Source organism: Medicago sativa, chromosome 7 (assembly GCF_051527215.1).
Source record: "Medicago sativa cultivar Bolivia chromosome 7, Bolivia_mono, whole genome shotgun sequence".
Lineage (NCBI taxonomy): Eukaryota > Viridiplantae > Streptophyta > Magnoliopsida > Fabales > Fabaceae > Medicago > Medicago sativa.
Genome location: NC_140755.1, coordinates 100,929,620 through 100,943,303, shown reverse-complemented (window position 1 = coordinate 100,943,303; position 13,684 = coordinate 100,929,620). Strand labels below are relative to the sequence as shown.

The 13,684-nt window shown below is 29.9% G+C and overlaps 1 protein-coding gene and 1 long non-coding RNA gene across 2 annotated transcripts; both read left to right on the top strand.

The window, feature by feature from the left end:
• Positions 1-7,809: 7,809 nt before the first annotated feature.
• On the top strand, positions 7,810-8,655 carry LOC146911286 (uncharacterized protein At5g01610-like). The gene has a single exon (XM_085723620.1). The coding sequence runs from the start codon at positions 7,905-7,907 to the stop codon at positions 8,424-8,426; it is 522 nt and encodes a 173-aa protein (XP_085579746.1). The 5' UTR covers positions 7,810-7,904; the 3' UTR covers positions 8,427-8,655.
• Positions 8,656-8,995: 340 nt separating this feature from the next.
• Positions 8,996-13,582, top strand: LOC146911285 (uncharacterized). The gene is made up of 6 exons (XR_015019474.1): positions 8,996-9,555; positions 9,643-9,706; positions 9,906-9,946; positions 10,253-10,306; positions 11,818-11,869; positions 13,069-13,582. It is a non-coding gene; the product is annotated as an uncharacterized LOC146911285 (long non-coding RNA).
• The last annotated feature ends 102 nt before the right edge of the window (positions 13,583-13,684 follow it).

The window sequence follows — 13,684 nt, the reverse complement described above, 5'->3', positions numbered from 1 at the left end:
ATTCACGATTTCATTAATATGTAATTTTAAACATTGTTATAAGATATTAACCAACACAAAATGAAATTATATTAAAATAACTGAATATGATTTTGATTGAAATGCAGTGATATTTAATTATTTATAGGTTCTTGATGAAAGATAGTTTGTTGGTTAGCGGTATTCTTTCTCTTGACAATCAGTTATGTTTGACTGAGTGTGGTGGTCTAGAGACTGCTCAACATTTGTTTTTGTTTTGCTTCTCTATGGAGTCTTGTTAGGTCTTGGCTTGTCAGTTTGCTTATTTATCAGGCGTTTTGCGAGCAAGTTGGTTTTTTTTGCAGCTAGTTTGGCTTTGCTGCATTTGGGGTTTTGTGGGATGAAAGGAATTCATCGTATTTTCAAGAACATCGACACTCCTATCAATAAGTTGCTAGATAAAGTGAAATTATTTTTCTATTGGTGAATGAAGACAACTGATATTAATATTCGTCATAATTTCCATACGTGGTGGTTGAGCCCGATTGTTTGTTTGTGCATCGACAAATCTGTTCTAATTTTGCCTCTATTGTGACTTGTTGGACTGTATACTCTTGAGGTTCTTTTTGACACACCATATGCTAATAAGGACACTTCTTTGTTAGTAATGTATCTTATTTTTGCTTGTTAAAAAATTAATTATTGCATCCACTTTTTGAATTATGTTGAAGTGTTCCGTTGAACAAATCAAATGTTTATTAACCATTAAAATTAAAAATATTTATTAAGCACTAAAATTAAAATTTTATAAAATGAGTTATCTGTACGCATGAGATTTATAAGCATCCAAAATAAGTACTCCCTCCGGTCACTATTATAAGTACATTTCTACTTTTTAGATTCATTCAATAAATGGAGTATGTGGTCTACAATATCGACCACATACATCATTTATTGAATGAACCTAAAAAGTCAAAATTTGCTTATAATAGTGACCGGAGGGAGTAGCTTCGTTGTAGATGTTCTTAAAGTATGTTTGGTTGTGCAGTGGTGATGATTGATTTATATAGAATTGATTATGGTTAAAAGTAATTCTGACTAAAAAAAATATTTGTGTTTGAATACATTCATGCAAAAAAGAGTTGAACTATAAATTTGTGTTGTAAAAATCAATTCTAGAATTAAAAGCTACAAATCACAGTTTTAAGTTGAATAAATTCTAGAGGCATAATCAATTATACTCGACAACAACCAAACATGTCAGAATCAATTATGCACATCCATAATCAATTATGATCCCTCTAAAAGTGGAACAAAATATACACTTACACAATCCACAATGGTGTTACCTAAATCCATAAGCATAGGTACCTATTAGGTTCCACCATTGGAGATTTTTTTTTTTTTTTAATGTTTAATGGACAAAGGGTCTCAAAATAAGCATTTCCTTTAACAATGGGTTCCACTTCTCTTTAATTAAATTAATAAAATATAATAATATAAAGTTATTAATAGATGATTAATGAGTCTGATTTAAAAAATTTGTGTCAAGTGTTAGATCGGGGAAATTAAATGCTTATTAGGTATTACTGTAAAAAAAATTATAAATAAATAATATGTAAACGTGAATTCCATTTTACTCTAAAATAGCTTTTTTCGTTATGGATGTTCTTGGACAACTTGTTAGCGAGTAAAGATCATCTCAATTTGTCAAAGTAAATATAGTATACAATTTGAATAGAGATAAACATAGTATCATTAATTATTGGGAAATGTTAACAGATGCCCCGAGGCACTGATTAAGAAACAAATATAGTATATATTGCGTTGGAAATTGTTTTGTCAATTCTTTAAAAGTTAACAAAGTGTATTTTTCAATTTAAAACTTTCGTTTTTTGGTTTCCTTAACCCGTGTCTCGAAGGCACCGGTTAATATGACCCTTAATTATTTTATATTTTTTTTCAACCTTATTTGTATCTTTATCACTTCAAATGAAAGAAATATAGAGAATTATAAATGAAGAAGATTATAACTCATGTTATCATAAATTAGTTTTGATGGTGCAGGTCATCAATAAATTCAATCAATCTCTCATCTAACCAGATCATAAATGTTGAATTGACTTTCTTCAAAAAAAATAATGAGTTGACGTACGTCTTCCTTAGAGGCTAGAGCATTCATCATGTATTGATAAAAAAAAAAAAAATAGCATTCATCATGTTTTCCAAATTTTTGCAATTTTTTATTTCTATTTTGCAACAACATTGATTAAAGTGATAATAATTCAAAAAAAATAATGAGTTGACGTACGTCTTCCTTAGAGGCTAGAGCATTCATCATGTATTGATAAAAAAAAAAATAGCATTCATCATGTTTTCCAAATTTTTGCAATTTTTTATTTCTATTTTGCAACAACATTGATTAAAGTGATAATAATTTTAATGACTAATTTATTGAATAAACAACTACTTTAATTTCTTCTTTCAAAAAAAAACTACTTTAATTTCTAATGTTTGAAGTGGCATCATTGTACACCTTAAATATATTAAAATTGCAAACATATTTCTAAATATCTATTTTATTTTAATTTTATAAACTATTTCCAAATTTTTGCAATTTTTTATTTCTATTTTGCAACAACATTGATTAAAGTGATAATAATTTTAATGACTAATTTATTGAATAAACAACTACTTTAATTTCTTCTTTCAAAAAAAAAACTACTTTAATTTCTAATGTTTGAAGTGGCATCATTGTACACCTTAAATATATTAAAATTGCAAACATATTTCTAAATATCTATTTTATTTTAATTTTATAAACTAAAGTGATCAGCAAACATATTTGAGGATCCAAATAACAAAAGATCAATTTAAAGATCAAAATAACTAACTAAAAGATCAATTTTGATCAATTGTTTTCCCCTAATCTTTCTTTACATGAAATTGAGACAGAAATTATTTGACCACATTCACTCTTTTAATTTCTTTTTGTCAGACCTTTGGTGATATTGCCAGCTACATTTTCTTCTCATTGATATCTGTCTACAGTTCAACGCTATCCCCTTCATGGCGTCATAAATTTCCAACCATGGGTTATAAGACGAAAGGTCAAAGTGGACCATACAACTAATTTCAACTGTACCCAACTACCTACATGAACAGAACAAAATAAATAGTCCATGAAGTTTCTGGATTACTTTATTTTATTTTTTTGAAAAGTTATTAAGTGGGAAGAGCGGTCTCAATTCAGTCCACGATGACTTTCCTGTTTACTACCTCTGGTAATATTTATAAGCAATTTTTGCTTTTTCAGATTTACTAAATAAGAGAGGTGTAACCTTGGCGTAATTGGTAAAGTTGTTGTCATGTGACTGTAAGGTCACGGGTTCAAGTCTTGGAAACAGCCTCTTGTGTAAAAACAGGGTAAGGTTGCGTACAATACACCAAATAGTGTAACCCCTTCCCAGACCCTGCGTATGCGGGAGCTTCAGTGCATCGGGCTGCCCTTTTTTTTAGATTTACTAAATAAGTGACGTATCTAGACTATATTATGTTTGAGATACATCATTTATTTAATGAATCTGAAAAAGCAAAAGTTACTTATAAATGTGACCACAGAAAGTAAATGCTTATTGAGATGTTTATACATTAATATTTTTATAACAATATCTCATAATCACCTAATTCCTCCAACCTAACATTTACTTACTAAATGAAATAATACTTCCCAGTCAGTGATGTTTATCACGTGTTTACAACATCAGACCACAATACTAAGAGGGTTAATATGGCTACTATTTGGCATAAACATGCTCTTTTGAAAGTTAATTTATTTGTGTGGCGCTTATTCCGCAATCGTCTTCCAACAAAGGACAATCTCATCATCCGGGGTGTCCTTCATGAGGAATCAACGACCCGTGTTGGTTGATGTGGGGTTCAGGAAACAACAGATCACCTCTTCATTACTTGTAGTCACTTTGGTCAGCTATGGATGCATATTTGGAGCTGACTTGGTCTCTCTTTGGTTGATAATTATTGTGTTCAAGACCATTTTCATCAGTTTTGTCGGTTAGGAGGGTTCCCTAGACAAACTCATACGTTTCTGAAACTTACTGGTTCTTTTGCGCTTGGGTAATCTGGAAATAAAGAAATAATCGAATTTTTAACAGCAAAGCCTTGTCGTTACAACAGATGCTTGATCTCGTCAAGTCACTCTCTTATTCTTGGCTTAAAGTTAAAATGATCAACTTCGCCTACACCTATCAGGAGTGGTGGCGACATCCATTTATTTGTATGGGCGTCTATTTGTAATTGTTTTGTTGTATTGCGGTAGCTTACTTAGTTTTGATTTTACTGTCTTCGTAATAACTTTAGGTGGTCTCTCTTAACACGCTTTGTGCAGGAGGGACCACTTTTGTGGTGTCAATATATATCTCATTCTGGTTTGTTAAAAAAAATAAATACACTAGTGAATCAATAACTATAAATAATTATATTTAATAACACTTACTTATTTTAAAATAAATAAAGAGTGATATTGTCAAAGAGACTCTTCTCTATAAACACTCAAAAAAATTATCTACAATAGGTTGTCTATTTTTTTTCCTTTCTAACTCACAGAAAATTCATTCATAAACATGTTGTCCATTTGATTTGGTGTTAATTCAGTTAATCGCTCATCACTCTGGATGCTATAAATAGCCTAAACATGTAAAACTTGAAAAATGTCCTACAAAGAAACAATTTCAAATTTATAAGAAAACATTAAAGAAGTATATTCCTTTATGACACGACAACAATGCTTATTAGGTGTATTTTTGTTGACACATGAATATTTAGTGTGACATGATAGGCACTGTCACGTCATAAATGAATAGGCACGGCATAAAAAAGTGATCCGAAAATGAGATGAAGGACAAAAGTTTCGAAAAAAGTTAAATAGAAGAACCAAAAAATCTATTGATTTTTCATATAGAGGGACCAAAATTTAAATTTTTTGAAAATAAAGGAACCGAAATGCATTTAAACCTAACATTTTCATCATGAATCACATGATTTACATCCTTTGCGGCATTAACCTCTTGATCAACTTCAACATCTTCTTCACTGGCTTCCTCTTCGTTATCAATTTGAGTTCCATCCACAAATTATGAGGCAATGGAGTTTTGATCATGTTCAATATTGCCATGCTGCATTTCTTCATTTCTAACACCATCTGCTGTATTATTTTCAAAGTCTTGATCCAATTTCTTTGTTCCAATAGCCTGTGCCCTATCAAGGAGATAGAAGTTTTTTGAGGCTTCATCAGTTCTGTTGCTTCAACTGGTTTCTTACCTTTGGAGTTGGAACCTTCCAATTCCACATTTATAACTTCAACATATCATCTTTGGTTTTCAGAAAAGATTTCCTCTGCATTTGTCTTCCATACCTAGTGCACGTTTAACTCTCTTGCAATAGCTTACTTGGTGACCAAAACAGTTGCAATGGTTGCAAAAGTCAAGCATGTTTTCAAAGTCGATCTCAACAAAGAAAGCAAATTTTATTTTTGCACAAATTTTTGGTATTTTGATTTAATTTTGAGGTCCATATCTAACACATAAACAAGGTGACCAAAAGTTCTATCAAACCTTGAATTATTATGGTAGCATTACTGCATATTGGGTACCAATACTTCCAGAAAAAGCATCTCTTGCTCTATCTTCATGTTGCGTGTAATTACCTGTTTATATTAAATCTCATGCTATCTCTTAACAAAAAAAAAATGGCCAACATTATTAATATGGTCTTTTCTTACAGTTAAAAACACGATGATTGATTGTTGAAAATGAAAACTGACGTGCTATTGCAGAACCATAAATTACACGATTAATTGTTTTTTGACAAAATAACATCAATTGCGGATTTATCCAACTCATAGATTAGTGAAAAATGCTATTTGCAGCGAACAATGGGCTAGCGAAATTATCCCGATACACATGTACTGTTTTCATTGCATATGTTTGATAGTTGACCTCCATATTTTTAGCCCACCACCCATGTATTCCACTAAAAGCCAAAATTTGATTGGCCAAAATTTTATCGGGATGATTTCTTGAAGAAAGTGTTCGCCGTAAATAGCAACACTCTAGATTAGTCGCAAATGGAAATGGGTATTACAAAGGGAAAAAATTATATACATATTAAATTGACATTTTATTTATTTTCTGTCCGTTAATTTTAAAGGGACAATAATTTAATGCATACATTTGCGACTTTTAAAATATATATAATTTTCCTTAAAAAAAAAGTATATGATTTAAAATTAATTTATCCAAATAATTTATATATATTATTTTATAATAATTATTTTATCCAAATAATTATATATATTTTTTTTATCCAAATAAATTATTTTATATTTTAAAGATTATTTTATCCAAATAAATTATATATATTTTACCCAAATAGATTATTTTATCCATTTGCGACTTATCTTATCTCTTTGCTATAAACGTTTAAAAGTATAATAGACAAATAAATTATTAATATTTTATAAAAATTTGAAAAAAAAAGTAAACAATTTTTTTAAAAAAAAATGACAGAAAAATAACGAGGAAACAAGTATAAAGTATTTCAGGAACATCTAGATAGTAAGAATTTAATTTTATACTTTTCTTTACAAAAATAATTTGATCTGAATAGATCTGTATATAAATTTGCATAAAAAGAATGTATATGTAATTTTTTTTACCAATGAATGTATATATATAATTTGTATAAACTTTTAAGCAATTCTACAAATGTTTCTCGTAAAATGCAACAATTATGTGTTTTGTATATCTATGAATGTCTGTCTTATTTACTAGCATCGGTTTTATATTCCAAAAAGATGTAGCGACGCCTTTTACTTTGTTGTTTCAGTTTTATTTGTCGGGTAAAGATCCTCTCCATTTGTAATTTGTTCTGTTTGTTGCAATTTGGAGAGAGATAGACACAAAAAATTAATGATGGTAGGATCCACTTAGTGATATGACCCACCACTTATTTGTTTTGTGTCTATCTCTCTCCAAATTGCAACAAATGGAACAAATTACAAATGGAGAGGATCTTAACCCTTGTTTGTCTATGTTTATCTTGAATAGGGATATGTTTCTTAATAAATTTTGCTGTGTTAAAAAAATCAATATCCATAAAAAAGAATTATTAATTAAAGTAAAGAAACAATTATATTCCCATAAGTTAAATTCAGTATGTTATACACATGTTAAGAGTCTCATATCGGATATGAGATAACCTGACAATGTGTTTATAAGTGGAGAAAATCCTCACATCACAATCTAATTTTGTGGGATTGTGTTAGGCACAACCACGATGTGTTAGGGTCAACCACGATTTCTAAGAACATAACATATGTCGTGATTTAGATTCGAACTCTAGACTTCTCATCCATTCACCCGAAAAAAGTGAATTTTCAACCAAACTATTAGACGAAAAAACAATCCAAAAAAAGAATTTAGATGAAAAAACAATCCAAAAAAATAAATCATCAAAGTTTTAGGTATTTTTCTTTTAATTAATAATACATTTCGAAGAATAAAAATTTGTATGTCCTCGTAAGCTTAACTGAGTTGATATAGATAATGCATAATATATGTAAGGTTCGAACCCAAAAAAAAAAAAATTTGTCTATACCGTGTCGAATAATAAATATTTTAGTAAAAAAAAAAAAAATCCTGGTGCGGAGAGTGGACGTGGAAGATAAAGAATTAAATGTTGCATTAAATAACGGCAGTGGCAGTTATTGAAATTAACGTGACAATGAAGGGTCAATTTCACAACTCAAGAACTATATAACAAACCCACCGCTACCATTGTAACCACACAACAAAACAAAACAAATCAAGAATCTTAAACAAATATTAGTAGCGTAATCTTTGTTTCTCATTCAAAACAACCCCAAAACGATGTCGTTGGTAACAGAAGAAATCAAATCCAAATCCGAGGTTTACCATGGAGACGAAATGTGTCAGGTGAAATCCAAAGAGCTTCTCAAAGAAATCTCTCTCCCAAATGGTCTTTTACCATTGAAAGACATCACTGAAGTTGGTTACAACAGAGAAACAGGTTTTGTTTGGCTGAAACAGAAGAAAAGCATAACACACAAATTCGAAAAGATTGGGAAACCTGTTTCCTATGCTACCGAAGTCACTGCTTACGTTGAAAATGGTAAGATCAAGAAACTGAACGGTGTTAAAACCAAAGAGCTTTTGATTTGGGTTACTTTGTGTGATATTTATATTGATGATCCACCAACTGGTAAAATCACATTCAAAACACCTTCTGGACTTTTTAGAAGTTTCCCTGTTTCTGCTTTTGAAATTGAAGAAGAGAAAGAGAAATCAAGTGGTGTTGCTGTCAAGGAAGTTGCTAACAAGGTCAATGAAACTGCTGCTGCTGCTGCTGGTGGTGGTGTTAAAGAGGTCTAAGTTATAGATCTATATTGATTTATGATGACGATGATGATGAGGATGTGGTTGCTGCTGCTATTAAAATTTCAATTAATAATAAGTTGATGGATTATGTCACTGTTTTCTAGATTATTTATGTAGGGCAGTTTCAAATCTTAGCTGTGCTATTTGAAGTGCAGTACTATTAAACATTCTCTATTGTTCTTTCTTCCGTTATTAAAATTGAAATGAAATGAATTTTATAGTATTTATTGTTCCTTTGCTTTTCAACGCAATTTAATTTGATGACGGCAAGTCGGCAACTGTCTGATCTCAGATGGTATTCACGGATTACGGAAAATTGAATTATGTTGATTTAAATTAACTACAGGTATCACCATTTCATTTTTTCCGTGAGGCTAACCCGTGCCTTTATGACACATTTTAAAAAAATAAATTAAAATATATTAATAGCAAAATTTTGTTTTGAGAAAGATTATTAATAACATTTTAAAAAATTTATTAATATCAAATAAGTACTTATTACCAATGTTTATAGTCCTCGTGATCTTAGCTCAATTGATATGGATAATGCATAATATCTTAATAATATACAAGCCTCCTACATTTTTTAGCATCCCAATCCAATGTGTCAATCTCTCAACCCCCTAATGCCACGTCATCATTAAAAACTCATTTTATTTTTGCCATTTTAAGCATTCACACAATACAAACATTAAAATATCTTTAATATTATTTTCCCTCTTCAATTCAAAATTCAAAATTCAAATCTTCTTTTCCATCCTACTTTTTCTCACATCTTAATCAACACCACTTTCTACTTTCTTTCTCTCTCATTAATTTCAAACTTCTTTCCCTTTTCTCCTCATTTTATCCCTCACAGCAAAACCTACCACCACTCTCTCTTCCCTCATTCTCTCTCCCACGTAAAACAACAACAAAAATTCCACCATTTTTCCTCTACTTTCTTTCTTCATTTTTGATCAATTTCGGCCTCCTCCTACTAAAAGAAAGCCACCATCGTCTTCCTCTCTTCATCCTCTACAAAACCAACTAATTCACTTATACATTCTACCAAGTTCAATTTTGAGACCACCATTAACCACCGCGTCGGAATTCGCTCTCCGCTGTTTCAGAGCATCATCAGGTTCTCTCTCTATCTATCTCTCATCCCATTTTCGATCTGTTAATAGTATCATAAATCTCTCTAAGCATTGACTATTTGTGTTTGTAGTTTTGAATTTTGGATCTGTTGCATAATGAAAGAATGAGCCAGGACGCACACTTCTTGGACGGAGGTAATGATTCATCCATTTTTCATTTTCAGATTTATAGATCCATTATATTTTACATTTTGAGACCAACCAATTTTATTTGGTCTTTTTAATTTATCTGTACTTTGAAATCTTTGAGCAACTTATCTACCCTTTTAACTTTTCTTATTTGTAGTCTGATTTTTAGAGTTAAAAATTTCTGATGTTTTTACTTCTTATGCAGCAATAACATTTCGATTTTATGCTTTTGGTGGTCTTCAATGGGTTAGTCCTCTCTGTAATATCATATTTCTTGATTCTGGAATGGTTCACTGTTGGTTAATATGCCGGTCTTAATTAAATCCTTTTATAATAGCTTTTATATTTATTTTTTTGCTACAATAATAGCTTTTATAATTATTAAATTTAATTGTGATGAGTTTGTGGTAAAGTTGCAATAACACTTGCTATAGTGAACGTGGTACTCATGGAAGAGGAGTAATTATTATTTTATGAATTAACAGCCAAGTTATGTGATACTATTGAGTTTATTTGTTGCAGTCATATTCAATTCAATTATTTTGTTTGTAGGCGGTTGATTTTATCTCTACTGCTAACATGAGCAGCATTCGGTTGTTAGTATTTGTAAGTTCTTCCAAATTTATTGTAGGTTCTTACATTTGGTCTTTGTATTTGGTGTTCCTTCCATTAATTGTTTCTATTAAATCATTTTTATACATAGCCCCATTTGATTGTCATTATTTGTAGTTTCTTTCAATTTGATAATGATACTCAACTTACTAGATTTGACTAGACTTTTATGTTATTGATGTTAATTTGATGGTTCTTTATAATTTAAACAATTTGAGTCTATCCAATTTTTTATACCTCTAAATGACAAAACAAGCATTAGAACTCTTGCTTCAAGTTCAATTTTTTCGATCTTGCAATATTGTTTTCATTAAAAATGTTGCGTGAGTTATGCAGTATACTATGATATTAACCGGAATGCTATGTTTTCATTCTTATTCATATTATCTTTTTGCTCATAAGTAGTATTTATGTTTATGTGCAACTATCAAGTCTATCCGGGTGGCCGGACAGCTCTTCTTGCACTTGCTTGATCTATAATGACAATTGGACTTTTAGGTATTTTGAAATCACTGATATTTTTTATTTTTTTTAGATAATCAGGAAATAGTTTTGGCCATTTTTAATTATTTTTGTTTCTCTGATAATTATGTTAAAAGCATGATATCGCTCAATGGAATTAAGGAATTTCTACAATACCCACTTTGTCAAAATCTTTGAAAGTATGTGACTCACCCCATGAATTTTACCAGTTCCAAAATAACATAGGAGGAAATCAAAAGGCATCAAGAAAAATGTACAAGTAACCACAAAAGACAATTGACATATTAGATTTCTAAGATCTACTATGCATGGTTATAATCACTACTTGGAGGTATGTATATTTACTTTATCGATTATGTTGAATGTGTTATTTGATTATTTTTTAGATTTTTCTTTTGTTAAATATGAAATTTGGTTATTTTTTAGATTAGTCTTTTGTTGTGTGCAGTAAAAGATGGATAAATTATGAAGATATCAGGATTTAAGATATGCTTTTGATTATCAGTTTTCATTATTAAAAAAAAATTCTTGCCACTAACACTTTCAAATTTCAAAATTTCCCTCCACTATCATTTTGTTATTCAAACAAATATCCACTAAAAGGTAGGCTGACTTACACACACAATGCTTACATCACATGACCCATAATGTAAACTTTCTTGCACTTATTCAGATAACATGTTGCTAAATAGAGTTTTTCGACAATTATTGCTATCAAGACACATGCAAATTTCAAATTTTCCCTGTACTTTAATTTTGAGGTTTAAAGACATATGAACTAAAACACTTGCTGACACACACAATCCTTTTCTGTATTTTCTCCTGAATTGTTTGCATGTTATTTAAAGTTTGCAAGAACATGAGTAGTATATTAGATCAATCTAGGCTCATTTTTTAATTTACACCAATTTAAAAAATTGCTTATGCTTTGTCAGTGCAATTTATTTGTTGTGGATTGTTAATCTATTTTTTTGGGTGTTTTGGTATTAGCTATAACTTTCCGTTTTTGGTTAAACATGCAGTCATTGCAGGAATTAGTCAATCAGCTCAAGTAATTTATCTTTGCACAATAAGGTAAACTGGATCTTGATGTCTACTATTTCTTATATGTATAGTGCAATTAAAATTTAGAGTGTATAGAATGGATGAATATTAGCTTGCTGTTCTATTGGTTAGCACGGTTTCACACACCAAAAATAGTAGTTATTAGTAGTTAATATTCAGTTAATTGTTTACCATTTTGCCACTTTGTTTCTCTCAATGAAATTATATTCCTCTTGAACATGATTAGTGTATTAATAAGCTTATTTACTATGTCATAAATAGAAGGCATAAATTATATTCCTCTTGAACATGGTTTCAGTTTCTGCATAACATGTGGTGAAAATAAGCATTGAATTTTGTGATGTGCTTTATTGAACTTTAAGTTTTTGTAATTTGCCTTTTTCTTAACAGAATCTTCATTTTGTTTATCATAATCACATCTTTTAGGCTGTTGTCTATTAGTTTGCAATTTTTAATTCATTCATTTGAGAAAAATGCCAAGTTGTTTCCATTTTATGAGAAGAACGAATGCGGACATTCAAACTCATGCACTATCATTTATAAGTAATTCTTACTACTAACACATGCACATTCAAATTTTAAAATTCAAATTTTCTTTTATTATTAAAAAACAACTCTTACTACTAACACACATTCAAATTTCATATTTTCCTTCCACTATCATTTTGAAATTCAAACTTATATCCACTAAAAGACACGCTGACACACAAAATGCTTACATCACACATATCACATAGAAAGCAAAAGGGACAATAATGTATTTGATGTCACTCATTATTTATGAAATTGAATTTCAAATTTCACATTTTTAAGAATATTGTTAATTTCATTATAACTTGAATTAAGTCTCCTGTTGCGGCTATTTTGGATACTGGCATTTGGAATTTGATATCAGTATCTCTTGATTTTAAATTTGCATGTCGTTTTGGTCATTTTTCTCTATATGTTTATTCTTAGATTGCATGAATTCTAAGCTTCAACAACTTATATAATACTTTGAATTTTTTGCTGACATCTTATTTAGTATTTTCTCTTTTTGGGCATATACACTCATCCTTAGCTAAAGATTTCTTTGAACCATGATTTTATGTCAAAAGTATTGTTTGTTTGTCCTAATTATTCAAGTCTTCTTGAATTGAGAAGCAATTTATGTTTTTCTTAATTTAAACTTTTATTAATTAGTTCATAAATTTCTTTTTCTGCATCAGACTTTCATGATTAGAGAATATATGTTCACACAAGGTTTGGTAATATTTGTCCATATTGGGTTGCCTAAAGAATCTCATGAGACTGTGCTTTAGCTGAATGAAGTGGTCATTTGCAAATGAAACTTCTGAGTATGTGATTGAGTTGAATGATAACAACCAAAACAAAACAGGTGCAACACATGTGATGTTTCTTTTGAAGATGGTCCGTTGTATAGGGAACACGACAAGAGTAACTATAATTTGTCTCTTTATGAATTTATCAATCACAATTGTAAATAATTAGGTGTTTCTACAAATTATTGGTTGAACAATGTTTTTATTAATGAAAACTGAAGTTGGTTTCATTAGGATTTTGCTCAGGAGGGGTAATTTAGCAGCATAACAGTTATTTAGTATATGTGAAAACAATATTGGTTTCAATTTTATGTATGTATCCATTTTGTTAATCTTATTGAAGGGATAATTCTAGGTCATATTGGTATTATTAAGTCCAAATTTGTTTATTCTTCAAAAACACGGGGGGCTATAAGGTTTTATGTAGCCTTTGTGTTAGTTGATATAAATATTTCTTATCCTCATTCTTTATGATATTTTCTCAATCTAGCCCCCCAACGAC